A 15,356-nucleotide genomic window follows, 5' to 3' on the forward strand; every position below is an offset into this window, starting at 1 on the left:
CCCGCAGACCCACAAGTTGAGGGGGACGCCCGCCTTCCCGGGCACCTCCCTGCGAGGCAGGGGGTCGCCGGCACCCCCGAAGGCGAGGCTTCTCGCTCCGCCCCCAACTCCCGGGTGGAGAGGGGCGTCACAAGGGCGCTCGGTATCCATGGCAACTTGCAGGACTCCCGCGGCGCAAGGGAGGGCCCCGACGGCTCTGGAACAGTCCGCCGCAAAGCCCCACTCCGGTCGGGGAGGCAGGGCAAGTGGCCGCCCCGGGGAATGCCGGGGGCTCAGGGAGGCTGATTCCGGGGGCGCGGGGAGGCGGGGCCCGGGACATGAGGGAGGCGGGTCCCAGGGGCCCAGATCATTGGGCAAAGATCCGGAAGTGGGGGTGGGAGCTCAGGGCAACCCCTTCCCCTGTGAGGTTAATCCAGTGAAATCAAGAGCAGGCCTTTGGGGAGGGCTGCAAACTTGAGTCCCAAGGGGCTGTGTGTCTGTCCCCTCATTTCTAACTTACCCAGCCCTTGGGGTGGAGTGACAGCGAGCGATCTCCCAAGGACAGCCACAGACTCAGCGCCCAGGTCAGCCTCACTGCCCTGGGGCTCCCTGGGGGCCAAGGACAGCAGACAGGACGCTGAACCTTCTCCAAGAAGCACACAGCTGAGGGTGCACTGGGCCCTGCCACTGAAAGCCAGAGCTGGGTGCCCAGGTAGCCTCCTCTGGGAGACGAGGTGACAGTCCCTTGCCTGCTCTGTGGGTGCTTTTATCCGTCGTCAATGAGGTCCCACAGGCTGCTTGCCTTCAGGCCTGGCCAGCTCTAACAGCGGTGTGCGCAGGCGAGCCCGGTGCTCCTCTCTGCACCTGCTGCGAAGGATGGAGGATTCTGGGGAGGGGCTCCCAAAGGTGTCCAGACACCAAGGGGGCACTTCATCCCTTTTCACAGATGAGGCCTGAGGCCCCCCAGCTGGCCCACCCAGACCTCTGGCCCCTGAACCCCCCTTGGCCTCGCCTTACCATTCACCACCACTGACACACAGCTGCTCCCTGGAGGGTTTGCCTCCTTGACGTCCACTTTTGTCCAGATCCACAGCCTGTACACCCAGAGAGAAGTGCCCCCCACTTCCCCCTGGTCTCCCCACGCTGAAGCTCCCCCTGCCCCACTCATACAGCCCCTCCCTCCCCAGCGCCTGGACAATGAACTTGCAAGTGACAGGCCTGGGCCTGGACAAGATGAAACTGGACAGTCCCCGGTCCTTCCGGGAGCAGGAGGCAGAGGAGTTGCAACTGCTGGAGCCCAAAGCCTGGAGGACCTACATGGAGCACCGCAACACTCTGCGGGAGTTCTTGACCTCTGACCTGAGCCCCCACCTGCTCAAGCGCCACCACGCCCGCATAGAGCTGCTCCAGAAGTGCTCCTATTACATCGAGATCCTCCCCAAGCACCTGGCCCTGGGCGACCAGAACCCGCTGGTGCTACCCAGCTCCCTGCTCCAGCTCATCGACCCCTGGAAGTTCCAGCGCATGAAGAAGCTGGGAACTGCCCAGACCCAGATCCAACTGCTGCTGCTCAGCGACCTCCTGGAGCAGCTGGACCGTGGTCGCGCACAGCTGGACGCCCTGCTCGAGTCGCCCGACCCATGGCCTTTCCTGGCTGGCTGGGGGCGGGTGGAGCAGCAGCTGGCGGATCTGTCGGGCGTCATGGACAGCTTCCTGGCCATGATGGTCCCAGGGCGCCTGCACATCAAGCACCGGCTGGTGTCCGACGTCGGCGCCACCAAGATCCCGCACATCCGGCTCATGCTGAGCACCAAGATGCCTGTCGTGTTCGACCGCAAGGAATCAGTGGCCCACCAGGACTGGGTCAGCCTGCGCTGGTTCGTCACCATCCAGCCGGCCACACCCGAGCAATTTGAGCTGCGCTTCAAGCTGCTGGACCCGCGGACGCAGCAGGAGTGTGCACAGCGTGGCAGCATCCCCGTGGCCACCTGTTCCTTCAACATCCGCAACTTGCTGCCCCACCGCGCCTACAAGTTCACCATCAAGAGGGCCGAGAGCTACATGCTGGTGTACGAGCCTTGGCGGGACAGCCTCACCCTGCACACCAAGCCGAGGTCCCCTGAAGGGGTCCGCCCCTCATTGGCTGGGCAAGCCCGGCTGGCCCCCGACCGCACCTTCTGAGAAATGGTTTTCTAATATTTATCCACTAATAAAGAGAAGTATAAGCACACGCACACAATTAAACAAGCATACATTGCAGGCAGCAGTGACCACAGCAGTGTTTTTCATGACTTAGTCAAACCCACCAGGAGCCCCATTTCCCCTGTGGTGGGAGGAGTCCCACTCCGGCAGCTGATCCCGCTAACAGGGCCACCAGCCCCCAGTGCTCACTATCTCTGGCTCTGTACCTGCCTGGTAAGCCAATGGAGCCCTAAGGGGCTGACTCCGGGTCCTGGCCAGACCCCATTGAAGACTCTAGGACCCAGAGAACATCTTCTACCTAAAATGACAAGTCATGTTTTCTCCCCAAGGGCAGCTGAAGGTCACTGCAGCCCAGTTCCAAGGGGAGTGAGGGTCCTGGCAGGGGCCTCCCCAAGACACAGGCTAGATGTCAGGGTGTCACCTGGGCGGCCGTCCCTCCAACCCACGACCCTCCTTGCCTGGCCTTGGTGGTCTGCCCTCACTGTGCTAGGGGCCTAAGTGACCTTGCCTTCTCGTGCGGTTGAGTGGTCACCTGCCCAGCATGTCCCCACACGCGCCCTGCCCCTCGATGGAGGTGGTGTGGACGCAGGCACACCCAGTCCTGCTGCCCGGTCACGGCCAGGTCCAGGAGGGTCAGCACCTGGTGCCCTCGCGCCAGGGGGCAGAGCAGCAGCGGGCAGGGCCGAAAGCAGTGCGCCACCTGCCCCATCCTGCTGTGTGCTCGGCCAGACCGTGACAGCAGCTGGGGATGGGCCCCCCCAGGAGTGGGTCACGCTGACTCTGGGGTCCTGGGGCTCCCTGGAGCTCACCTCAGCCCTCTCCTGGACCAGCTTCAGGGACGGAGGTGACTGGGCCCCACCTGTAACTCTGTGGGTTTGGAGGTCACACTGATAACCGGGTTCCAGTCTGAGGGGGTTAGGGACAGGGAATCCCTTCCTGCTTACCTAGAGGTGCTTTGTGAGAGGGACCCCAACAAGGCCAGAGAGCGCCCCCACCTCGGGATGGCACTTTGCGGGGTCCTGGACTCAGCCTGCCCCAACCCGGCTTCCCTGGGGGGCGTCCAGGGCCCTCACCTGCAGGAATATAGGGTGGAGGGCGCAGAGGCTCGAGGGCTGTGCAGTAGCTGGGTCATGCCGAGTCAGCCCCTCCCAAGGCGGGAGAGGCAGCCTTGGGGTGGGAAGTATGAAAGGCAGTGTCGTGGGGGATCCGGGGACCACACGCTGGTTTGGGGGCCTACGGGGTCCTGGCACCTGCGGACAGGTTGGGGGTTGCAGGTCCCCGCGCACCCCTCGTGCCCCTGGCGCCCAGCTTCCCACTCTTGCGGCCCTGCCCGAGCCTTTTAAATTTTATTCTGGCACCATACAGCTCAAAATTTCCCCATTTTTCGAGTGTTTCTTTCTGCCTCCTGGGCTCAGCCTCTCTCCTGCGTGAGGCAGGCAGCGCCATGCACACCTGCTGGCCACTGCACCTCCACCCTTGCACCACCTCAGACTTGGGACTGCCCAGGTGAGGATGCAGGACACTATGCAGGTGAGGACACAGAGAGTCCGGGAGACATGGCTGTGGTGTCCGCTCTGTACTCAGGTGACCACGCCCTGCACGGCCACCCCCTACTTTGGAGTGGATAGTGAACATCCAGCAGTGCTGAGCCTGCTTCCCCTCGGCCTGGGGGCTGGGTACAGGTCACAGACATGCCGTCCGTCATCTCAGCCAGCTGTGCGGGGACGACTGGCCTTATAGGTACCCCCCCGCCTGCCACATCTCATCACAAGGCCCTCCTGGCCACTGCGCTGAGGCTCGGCCAGCAGCTGCTCCTGGAAAGACACGAGGCCCTCCTGCCAGGCCGCCTGCCCCCACAGCTCTGTGCCCGTCTCCACTGCTCCCACTCCTGTAGCTCCTGCGCTGAGGGCGCCTTTGTGCACATGTCCCCGTACTTGCAGAGGTCCAGCCTGGGGGCAGGAGGGGTCAACAGGGGCCCAGAGGGTTGAGGCCCCCAGGCTTGGGGAGGAACAGCAAACACTGGGGGGCAGGTACTTCCTGAATAAGCTGCAGCACAGTCCCAGCTCATCGCACAGGTGGGACAGGGTGCCAGGGAGAAAGCTGACCCAGGAACCCCAGAATCTTCTGGTGGCTTTGCCCCCTCCACCCAGTTCCTGCCTCACTGTCCTTATCTGGGGCAGAGCTTGGACTTGGATTGTCCAGCGGGCAGAGAGTGGTGGCCTCCCGGCATGGCCTGGTCAAAGACTACCATCTGTGTGTGCTCCAGGGACGAGCAATGGTTCTCGAAGGCCTCCTGGGAGGAGAAGGTGACCGGGCAGACATGGCACTACAATGGGGCCGCGGGGGGCTGGCCATGGGTGGGCGTGGCCCCTGGGGACAGGTGTTGTGAGCAAGTCCCCGCGCTGCAGCCCTTCCAGCTGCTCCACCTGCCACACGGCCATCTCCACGTTGCTGTGTGTAAACTGGCAGTGGAGCCCCGTGCCGGCACGGCTGCCCCTGCCCACGAACACACAGTGAGCCAGCGGCTGGGGGTCTGGGGCTGCGGCTACACCTTCATGTACCAGCCCCCAGGCTCCACGGGGCACAGGCAGGGGCACAGAGGCGGGGGCACAGTGCTGGAAGCACTGGAAACAGAGCAGCTGGAAGTGGCCGCCCAACTCAGCGCCGATGGCGTCTGCTGGATGCTGCAGGGTAGCCCTCAGCCACAGGCTCGTGCCCAAAGGCCCAGACCAGCTCTTGGGGCTGTGGGCAAGGGTGCAGCGGTCACAGTGGCGCTGCAGCCCGGCCAGGGCGGTAGTGGCCCCAGACTGTGTAGTGTGGCAGTCACTGGCCCACCTGGCGCCAGACCTTGAGCTTGCTGTTGGCCTGGGAGCTGGCCACTCCAGGTTGCAGGGCAGCAGTGGGCTGCATCACACTGGAGGCAGGTGCTCTCATTGAGGCACTGGACGCACAATGCTCAGCGCAGATGCAGGTCCACCTGGGTGCAGAACGCAGCCAGCGGGGGCCCTGGGTGGGGTTGGCTGGCAGCAAGCCGAGCCTGGGGCCACCACCTCTGGCCCTGGCCTGGCCCTGCAGGTGGTGTCTAAGGCTCCTGGGCTCAGCTGGTACATGGAAATGCGGGCTGATGGTCAGGAGTCCATCGGGGAGGAGAACACGGTCAGGCCCTGTGGCTAGCAGGAACATGTGCACCCATGAAGCGGCCACACACAGGCTAGCCCACAGAGGGTGGGGGCAGAGCTGTAGGCCTAGGCGTCCCCTGACCATGGCCTTAAACTCTCTGGGCCCTCCATGCCCAAGAGGATCCAACAGGATGCACAGGAGGGTGTTGCTGTGGCAACAGGGGCCCTGGGAAGAAGCCTTGACTCCCGGGGTGCCCTCTGGGCAGACCCCCATCTCTCTTGGATCCTGGCCCTTCGAGGACTTGAACTGATAAAGACTCAGCACCTCCTTTCCTGGACATGACAGGCAGCTCCTGGCAACACAGGTGCACCCCCTCTGTGTGAGGGCTGGTTTCCTTCCCACCTGGGCAGTAGGGGAAAGGAACCCGGGGACGGGAAGAGCAGGCTGGTGGGGCAGGGGACGCACGTTGGAAGTTTCGAAGAAAACTTTGGGGGCCACAGAAGGGAACTGGGAGCATCAGCCCGTGCTCTGCAAGCAGGGCACCCTGGGAAACTTCCCAGCCCCCCTCCAGGGAGAGTGTCTGGCCAAGACCCCCAGCAGAGAAGGATAGTCAGAAAGGGGCAGCTGAAGCCCAGAAAGATCAGGCAAGAGGGTTTCAGACTGGGGATTCCAGATCAGCAGTGCCTCTTCTAGGCAGAGAAAGAGGCCATAGACATGGAGAGTAAAAACCAAATGAGCACACCACCATGGATCTAATGATGGAGGAGAAAAGGCCCAAAAGAGAAAACTGGAGTACAGATTGTGAGCTTCGTATCAACAAGTTTACTGAACTTGATGACTGCACTCAAGGTGGTTACACAAGTGAATATCCTTGTTCTTAGGAAATGCACATGCCAGTATTAAGTGTTCAAGGAGCATGATGTATATACAACCTACTCTCAAAGGTTTAGAAAATATACAGATGGATGGATGGACAAAGGACAGAAAAGTAGGTAGGGAAGTAGATAGGTAGATGGACGGATGGACGGATGGATGGATTGATAGATAGATGACAGTGTGATACAGCAAATGTGGCAAAGTGTTAAAAGCTGGTGGACTGGGTGTGTCTGGTGGGTGGTACACTGGAGTTCTCTGTGTAGGTTTCTGTTATTTTTGCAACTGTCCTGTAAGTTTGAAATTATTTAAAAATGAAGTCTATTAAAAGACATTATGTTGTGTCTCTTGAAGATGATTATATAATGATATAGTTTTCACAGTGTGACTATGTCATTGTGAAAACCTTGTGTCTGATGCTCCTTTTATCTACCTTATCAACAGATGAGTAAAACATATGGAATAAAAATAAATAATAGGGGGAACAAATGTTAAAATAAATTTAGATTGAAATGCTAGTGATCAATGAAAGGAAGGGGTAAGGGATATGGTATGTATGAATTTTTTTCTGTTGTCTTTTTATTTCTTTTTCTGAATTGATGCAAATGTTCTAAGAAATGATCATGATGATGAATATGCAGCTATGTGATGATATTGTGAATTATTGATTATGTAGAACGGAATGATCATAAGTTAAAATGTTTGTGTTTGTTGCTATATATTTTTTTTAAATTTAAAAATTAAAAAAAAGACATTATGTTGAGTGAAAGAAGGTAAAACGAGTATTTCATGAATGGTTCCATTTATATGAAGTTCAAGAAGAGGCACAATTATTGTAGAAATCAGATCAGTGGCTGCCTCTGGGGTGGAACTTGGCTGCCAGGGGAGCACAGGACTTCCCAGGCTGCTGCAAGCGACAGGCTCACGTGTTTGTCACCTCATCAGGCAGTCCTGGAGTCTTGGTTCTGCCCAGTGCATCTTGCTGCAGAAGTAAATGCGTGTCGACCACCACATGCTGACCGCATGGGGAGCACCAGGGCAGTGGGGAGTGGCCCTTTGGACCATGTGCCTTCTTGGGGGTGTGGGGTGTGGGGCTTCTAGGTGGTTCCGGGCCTCTGAGGGCCCACCTGACCCGCCCAGCCAGGATGGAAGTAGCACACTGCACGAACCCACCATACTCTCATGGTGCAGAAGCCTCATGCAGAGAAAGTGGCACAGCCCCGGTTCAGGCTTCCAGGAGGGCTGTGGAACCCTGCCCTGCACAGAAGCACTGTGCTCTTCAGTACACAGTCGCCCCTACACCTAGCCGGTAATGCCAGCCTCACATGCACCTCAGAGGGAAAGCAGCATGCTCCAGTCATTGCCGCTTTGTAACAAATCACCCCAGTACTCAGTGGCATGAAAAGCCATTTATTATGCTCACGAGGGCTGCAGCTTAGGAGTTCCGGCAGTATCCGAGGTGGCCAGCCTCTGCCCTGTGGTCCTATGGCCTCTGAGCTCCCAAGCTGGGAGGCCTCAAGGGCCAGGGCTGCATCCAGGGGCCTGGGCCTCCACTCGACCTCTGTGTGGTCTCTCCAAGAGGGGCACATCCTGAGAGAGAGGAGCAGGACCAGCCAGGTGGACACTGTGTCACCTCCCCAGCCTCAGAAGTCACACAGTGTTGCTTCTGACACATTCTGTCCATTAAGGATGAGTCACCAAGGCCAACTCTAGTCAAGGGGAGGGGACGCAGACCTCAGCTTTGTGGGGGAAGCATCGTATGCTCACAGACATGTTTGTTTGTTTTGCATGGGCAGGCACCAGGAAACGAACCCAGATCTCCAGCATAGGAGGTAAGAATTCTGCCACAGAACCACCGTGGCACTATCCTCACAGACATGTTTTAAAACCACCTGATGGAAGAGAGTTAAGAGTCATCCACATTGCAGGAAGAGAGGAAAGAAAGAAAAGGTAAAGAGTCTAACCCAGAAAAACACAATTTAAGAAAAGTCCTCACAAATAGTTCAGCCTGTAGAACAACTTAGTAAGAGACATGAATCCAAATAGATCAGTAATTACAATAAATGTAAAAGGATTGGGTGGGCCACTGTGGCTCAGCAGGCAGAGTTCTCGCCTGTCATGCCAGAGACCCGGGTTTGATTCCCGGTACCTGCCCATGCAAAAAAAAAAAAAGTAAAAGGATTAAACTATTCTATTAAAGAATGAGAATCACAGATTGAATAAAAAGGGAAGAAAATAAAACAGCTGTTGCTTCTTACCAAGACACACCAAAACACAAAGACACAATATGGTTAAAAGCAAACATTTTAAAAAAGAAAAAATATGTGCCAAGTATTACCAACCAACCAACTAATCAACAAACCAATCAATCTTAAATAAATAAATGTTGGTACAACGTTATTAAATCAGACAAGCAAGAATTTAGGACAAGAACAGCAACATAAAACATAATATGACTAAGAAGAAATTCTACTTAATGAAAGAGGAGAATACACCAAAAACATTTTCCCCAAAACCTTTAATTATTGTGAAAAATATATAAACAAAAAAGCAAAAAATTTCAAAGCATACCACAACAATTAGTTGTAGAACAGATTTCAGAGTTTGGTATAGGTTATAATTCCACAATTTTAGTTTTTTACTAGCAGCTGCTCCAAGACCCTGGAGACTAAAAGAAATATCAATAAAATGATTTCAGCAGTCATACTCATTTGTTAAACTCTACCTTTTTGGTATAATTCTACCATCTCCTTTGATCTTTCTCCCAATATTTAGAATTATTTGGGGTATGCCCATTCTAACTTTCTCATGTTAGAAAGGGCTGTCAATAATACAGGATGGGGGACAGAACTAGCTGATGTTCTGGAGAGGCTAGCCCCTCTGCTTTTCAGGACTTACATAGCCTAGGAACCCATCTGGAGGTTGTAGATTCTGTAAAGTAACCATAGTGCATGGAACATTTGTTGAATCTCAGATAGAGTTCTGGGTGTCCTTTAGGTTTGGCTTGGGGTTTGGTAAACTATGATGGTAGCAATATCTAACTGAAGCTTGCTTAAGAGTGACCTCCAAAGTAGCCTCTTGACTCTATCTGAACTCTCTCAGCCACTGATATCTGATTTGTTACACTTTCTTTCCCCCGTTTTGGTCAGGATGGCACTGTTGATCCCACGATGCCAGGACCAGGCTCATCCCTGGGAGATATCTCTTATGCTGCCAGGGAGAATTTCACCTTGGATGTTATGTCCCACGTAGGGGTCAAGGCAATAGTTTTAGTTGCAGTCTTGGGCTTAGAGAGAGGCCACATATGAGCAACAAAAGAGGTTTCCCAGAAGCAATTCTTAGGCATACTTATAGATAGGCTAAACTTCTCTGCTACATACATAAGCTTCACAAGGGCAAGCCTCAAGGTCAAGGGCTTGCCCTACTAACTTGGGAGTCTCTAATGTTTTACACAGTATCATCCCCCAAAGCTTTTTACTGGATCTTTGTTCTATTTTGCCAGCTGCTGGAATGCAACATAACAGAAAGAAAATGGCTGTTAAAAAGGAGAATTTAAAAGGTGCAACTTTACAATTCTAAGGCCAGTTAAATAAAGTCTATAGAAATATCCAATCTAAGACATCCACGGAAAGATACCTTGGTTCAAGAAGGCCAATTAAGTTCAGGGTTTCTCTCTCAGCTGGAAGGGCGCATGGTGAAGTCTGCTTTCTCTTCCAGCTTCTTGTTTCATGAAGCTCCCCGAGGGCATTTTCCTTCTTCATCTCCAAAAGCCGCTGGCTGGTGGCCTCTCTGCTTCTTGTGGTTATGTCGTTCTGAAGATTTCTCCAAAATGCTTCCTTTTTTAAAGGATTCTAGAAAAGTAAGCAAGACCCACCTGGAATGGGTGGAGACGTCTCCACCTAATCAAGTTTAATATCCACACTTAATTGAGTCAAATCTCCATGGAGACGATCTAATTAAAGTTTCCAACATACAGTACCGAATAGGGCTTAGAAGAAATGGCTATCTTTACAAAATGGGATTAGGATTAAAACATGGCTTTTCTAGGGTACATATAAATCCTTTCAAACCAGCACAATCTTCAATTTAAATTTCCCGAAATGCTACCTTTACCACCTATAATGTACTCTAAATTCCTATTTTACTCGACACTATTGTACTGTATTGTACTATGTCATGTTGTATTCTGTACTCTCTTCTATTCCTCCATTTTTAAGAAATAATGGGTTACAACCCTCCAAATTGGTTTCATGACCTACTAATGTTTCACTATCTGTTTGAAAAACTCTAACGTAGAAGCCATATTAATCATGAACTTGTATATGCCTAATAAATTAACCTCAACATATATAAAGCCAATGTTGCAGAATGACAGAGAGAAGTTGTACAAAAATACACCATTCAAGAGGTAGATTATAACTCACCTCTTTCAAGAATTAGATCAACTGAATAAAACATAAATAAGGATATAGAAATGTTTGAAAAGCACAGTTAATTAGCTTGATCCAATAGGTCAATGTGGACACACATTCAGCCAAGGGAAAGCGTGCACTTTGTGTTCAAGCATACACAGACATTTACAAACATTCACTTATCCCAGGGCATGGCATCCCAGAGGCAGCTGAGCACTCATGGCAGGGGTCCAGGGCCCTGGTATCAGAAAGACAGGTGAGGGTGGGGTCTGTCCCAGGGGAGGGGGGCCAAGTGGTGAGGAAGCAGGAAAGGCTGCTGGAATGCACACTGGGGGCCTGATGGAATAGTGGAAAGGGCAGGCAGTGCCTTGAGGAGCCAGAAGTGGGGCTGTGGGGAGACTGGTGAGGGGAAGGGGGGAGAGGGCAGGTGTGGCCACGGAAGAGGCCTCAGCAAGGGGCCTCAGAGGTGCCATGCAGGGGAGAACTGCTTCTGGGCCCCACAGAGGCTCCTCTTGCCCAGCACCTCCCTGACCCAGCTCTGCTCCTGAGCATCTGGACCTCAGTCCCCCAAGACCCCAGAATCATTTGGTGAGCGCCACTTTGTGCAGATCCCCCTATCTGACCCTCAAATTCCTGAGCCTCCAAAGATGCTGACTCGGCTGGGGGAATGACATCTGCGCCCTTCCTCTGCCTGTCTCTGGTAATGCTGGCATGCTACATGCCAAACGAACTGAGACAGGCCTCAAGATAGTGAGGCAGCCACGGGGAGGCTGAGCGGGACACGCCAGCGCAGTCCTCCATTCCATCCTGGCGCATGGTCTGGGCTGGAAAGCTGCACGAAGAAGCTCAACCCGCCCCTAGAGACTTTGGCCTCCTCCAATATGTTCTCCACAATTAAATAAATGGTGTCCCAGGCGTTTTACAAATCACTGAAGGATAGAAGTTGAGCAAGAAGGGCCCTAGCATATCTCCCTGCAACTTTGGGCATCTGTGTGTCACCTAAGAATCAGAGTAGGAGTTCTGTAGGTCTGAAGGTCAGCAGTGCCACATACAACAACTGGTAAACTGAAAAAGGGATCAGACTTCAATTATAGATAAGAATGAAGCCGGTCAGATCAGGACTAAGGTAAATTAGAATACAGGGGTAAGGATGACATGGTCTGTATTTTAGAACTTCACCTACTCTATGAGACCAAATGAAGAAAAGTTTATTTTGTCCAAAACCTAAATTTCCTATAGCACATAATCTAACTCAACCTGTCTGGATAGATCACTTAACAACCCAAACAGAGAGCCCAGAATGGGAATGAGGGCTTATAATTCTGTATAGCTTAATGTAATACCTGGATGCATCCCAGAGTGTGTTGGGCAGAAAATTTAAAAATATTAGAAAAGTCCCTTAAGGGACAGGAGAAAATATATGGAAAAAGTAAGCTTCATCCCCGGGGAAACACCTAATATTGTTTCAAACATTAGGAACTCCCCCAAGTCAATAGGTCAAGCTCTTGACCTTGAGGCTTGCTCTTATGAAGCTTATTTCTGTAGCAGAGAAGCTAAGCCTACCTATAGTTATATCCAAGAGTTGCTTCCAGAAAACCTCTTTTGTTGCTCACATGTGGCCTCTATCTAAGCCCAACTCTGCAAGGAAAATCATTACACTGACCCCTACATGGGAGATGATGTCCCGGGGTCAAAGTCTCCCTGGCAATGTGGAACGTGACTCCCAGGGATGAGCCTGGCCATGGCACCAAGGGATCAACAATGCTATCCTGACCAAGAGGGGGAAAAGAAGTGTAACGAAATGAGGCATCAGTGGCTTAGAGAATTCAGATAGTGTCAGGAGACTACTCTCATGCAAGCTTCAGCTAGATATTGCTACTTATTAATTTGCCAAACCTCCCCAAAAACCATTCCTGTTAACCCTGAAGAACACCTAGGGCTTTATCTGAGATTCAACAAAAGTTTCCATGCACTATGATTATTTTACAGAAACCTACAACCTCCAGATGGATCCTAAGCCCTGAAACCCAGAGTGGCTAGCCTCTCCAACAACATAAATTAGTTCTATTCCCCATCCCATATTATCGACACCCCTTTCTAACATGAAAAAGTTAAAATAGGCAGAGCCCCAATACTGCTAAGATTGGAAGAAGGATCAAAGGAGAAGGAGGAATTATAGCAGAGAAGATAGGATTTAACAAATGAGCATGATTGCTGAGTCATTATATTGATATTTCTTTCTGTCTCCAGTGTCTGGAAGCAGCTAGAAGAAAAAAACCTGATATTGTGGAACTGTAACCCATACCAAACTCTGAAATCTGTTCTATAACTACCTGTACTTTGAAATTTATTGCTTTTTGTATATATGCTATATCTCACAATAAAAAAATTTAAGATAAAAAAAATAAGAAGGGCCCTAGCATACAAAGTGCCTCATCAAGAGGGGCATTCAGGATGCACACAGAGGAGGGGACGAGGGTACAAGAGTCACCACAGAGCTTCCCCTAGCCCCCAGACATAGATCCCTCTCTCACCACACTGCTCTCTCCGGGGTGGTGGTGTCAGGTGAGAAAGCTGGCACATGTACACCTACCCGTGAGCCAAAGAGGCAGACACACAGCCACACTATGTGGTTCCACTTCAAGCTTGAAACTGGAGATTGGGCAGATAATCCATGCTGTGGGGAAGTCAGGTCCTGGGCCCTGCGGGGGTTGTGCTGGAGGGTTCATGGGCATTCTGGGCTCAGATGCCATGCTCTCTCAACCATACAGCACCACCTTTGCATGCCTACCCAGCAAGTACTTCCATGTGTGCGCAGTCACAGGCACACTCTGTTGTAATAAAGAATGACCAAGCACACAGGCCCCGCCCTGCCCACCTCCAGCCCATGCTCTCCCCTGGGACATCTGTGGGCGTCCCAGATTTAATAGTCCCAAACAAGAATTCTTGCTTTATTTTCTCTCCCCAAACCTGCCCCTTCCCTGTTGGCCCCAGCTCCAGAGACAACGCTGCCTTCCCCCAGCAGCTCAGGCCATGGTCCTGTGAGCCATCAGTCAGCAAGTTCTGTGGCCTCTAAGACATGTCCTCTGACCTCTAAGACAGGCCCCCTCACCTCTAGTACATGTTCCCCCAAGTCCAGCCAGCTCTGCAGCCCCTAGGATGTGCTCCCCAACCCCAACTCCTATCTCTTTGACAATGTCAGCCACCCTGAGGAAGGCTCCCAGCCACTCTCACCTCCTACTGTCCACTGTCCATGTCGTGGCCTCTTCCTGCTCTGCCCGCCTGCCTCCTGCCCCCTGCAGAGGTCCCAGCACACTGATCACTGCTGTTGCTTGTTTGTTGGTCTGGACCACAGGACGTAAGCTGTCTGAGCAGCAGCCTCGCCCCAGGTCCCTGATGGGCTTCCAGGCTGGGGAGTGGTGGGGGTTGGGCAGGTTCTGGTGTTTCCCCACTTCATGCTGGGCATGGGGACTTAGAAGGCTGCGCGGCTGGGCTGGGGTGGGGTGGGGTTGCAGAGCCCCTGCCCAAAGCTGGTATAGAGGTGGGGGTAGCCCAAAAGTCACAGCTAGGTGAAGCAGGGGGCCTTGGAAACTGCAGGGGAGGGGACCACACAGATGCTGGATGAGGCAGGAAACAGCACCGGGTCAGAACCCAACCTCTGCAGAGACCAGCCGCAGCCTGCTTGGGCTGCACCATCCCCATTTTTTTTTTTTTATTAATTAAAAAAAGAATTAACAAAACAATTAGAAATCATTCCAATCTACATGTACAATCAGTAATTCTTAATAACATCACATAGTTGCATATTCATCATTTCTTAGTACATTTGCATCGATTTAGAAAAAGAAATAAAAAGACAACAGAATAAGAATTAAAACAATAATAGAAAGAAAAAAAAACAAAAAAAACAAAAACAAAAAACCTATACCTCACATGCAGCTTCATTCAGTGTTTTAACATAATTGCATTACAATTGGGTAGTATTTGCACCATCCCCATTTTGACCAATCAGAGAAAGCATGATCTGCACCTGAGCCATCTATGACCCTGCCTCCAGGAGAACCCCAAGGCCTTCCTGCCCCCTGCCTGCCTCCAAATCTCTGCAGGCCCCCGCGCCATGGTGGCCCTGAGTAAACTGCCCATGCTCTTGCTGTTGGGTGGTCTTATTTCCACAGGGGCTGAGATCATGACCCAGAGGCAGACAGGGCAACTGAAGGGTTTGGGCCCAGGAAGCCCCCAGGAGTGTCAGGCTGGTGGCAGTGGGGTCTGCGGGCTGGTCACAGCCCTGAGGAAAGCCAGCACCAGCTGGGGGAGCACAAGAGGGTGGGGTCTTGACCCTGGCACGGGTGAAGGCCCAGGCCCAGCCTCCCTGAGCTTGGAGGAGCCATAAATGTACCTGCCTTCTTGCATGGCCCTGGAGCACATGCTCCCCGCTCTATGCCTGCCTCTCACCTGGCAACTGGGGCCTAGAGGCCACAGAGCAGCAGCCCCCTAGCACTGGGCTCAGGACCTGGGCGCTTTGGCCCACAGGCCGTGTCCACCTGTCTACCAACATCCACCATTGTCAGAAGCTAGTCCTAAGAACTCCGAGGGGGAACCCACTGGCCCCATTCCAGGGTAGCCCACGTGGTGGCAGTGCCTCGTGGCTTCTGGAGATCCCTGCTGCAGTGGGGGGGAGTGAAAAAGCAGCTGTGGGGAATGGTGCTGAGCTCGGGGACCCCCAAAGGGTCTTGGGGACCCCCAGGCCACACTTTCTCAGGAACAGCTGTC

General features: G+C 52.9%; 1 protein-coding gene across 5 annotated transcripts; it reads left to right on the forward strand.

Moving 5' to 3' along the window:
* The first annotated feature begins 137 nt into the window (after nt 1-137).
* FNDC11 (fibronectin type III domain containing 11) lies at nt 138-2,242 on the forward strand. 5 transcript variants are annotated; one of them, XM_077117460.1, is made up of 3 exons: nt 192-241; nt 504-563; nt 1,167-2,242. In XM_077117460.1, exon 3 carries the CDS (start codon nt 1,177-1,179, stop codon nt 2,158-2,160), a length of 984 nt encoding a protein of 327 aa, XP_076973575.1. In that variant the 5' UTR covers nt 192-241; nt 504-563; nt 1,167-1,176; the 3' UTR covers nt 2,161-2,242. The 5 variants fall into 5 exon arrangements, with proteins under 5 accessions (XP_076973571.1, XP_076973573.1, XP_076973575.1 ...); XM_077117456.1 differs by lacking the exon at nt 504-563 and having other exon boundaries at nt 138-241; XM_077117458.1 differs by lacking the exon at nt 504-563 and having other exon boundaries at nt 147-241; nt 1,152-2,242.
* Nucleotides 2,243-15,356: the final 13,114 nt, after the last annotated feature.

This window comes from Tamandua tetradactyla, chromosome 1, assembly GCF_023851605.1.
Source record: "Tamandua tetradactyla isolate mTamTet1 chromosome 1, mTamTet1.pri, whole genome shotgun sequence".
NCBI classification, from domain to species: Eukaryota; Metazoa; Chordata; class Mammalia; order Pilosa; family Myrmecophagidae; genus Tamandua; species Tamandua tetradactyla.

Bases quoted from the DNA above. Each gene is read 5' to 3' on its own strand.
- FNDC11 (XM_077117456.1), top strand. From the start codon at position 1,177: ATGAACTTGCAAGTGACAGGCCTGGGCCTGGACAAGATGAAACTGGAC.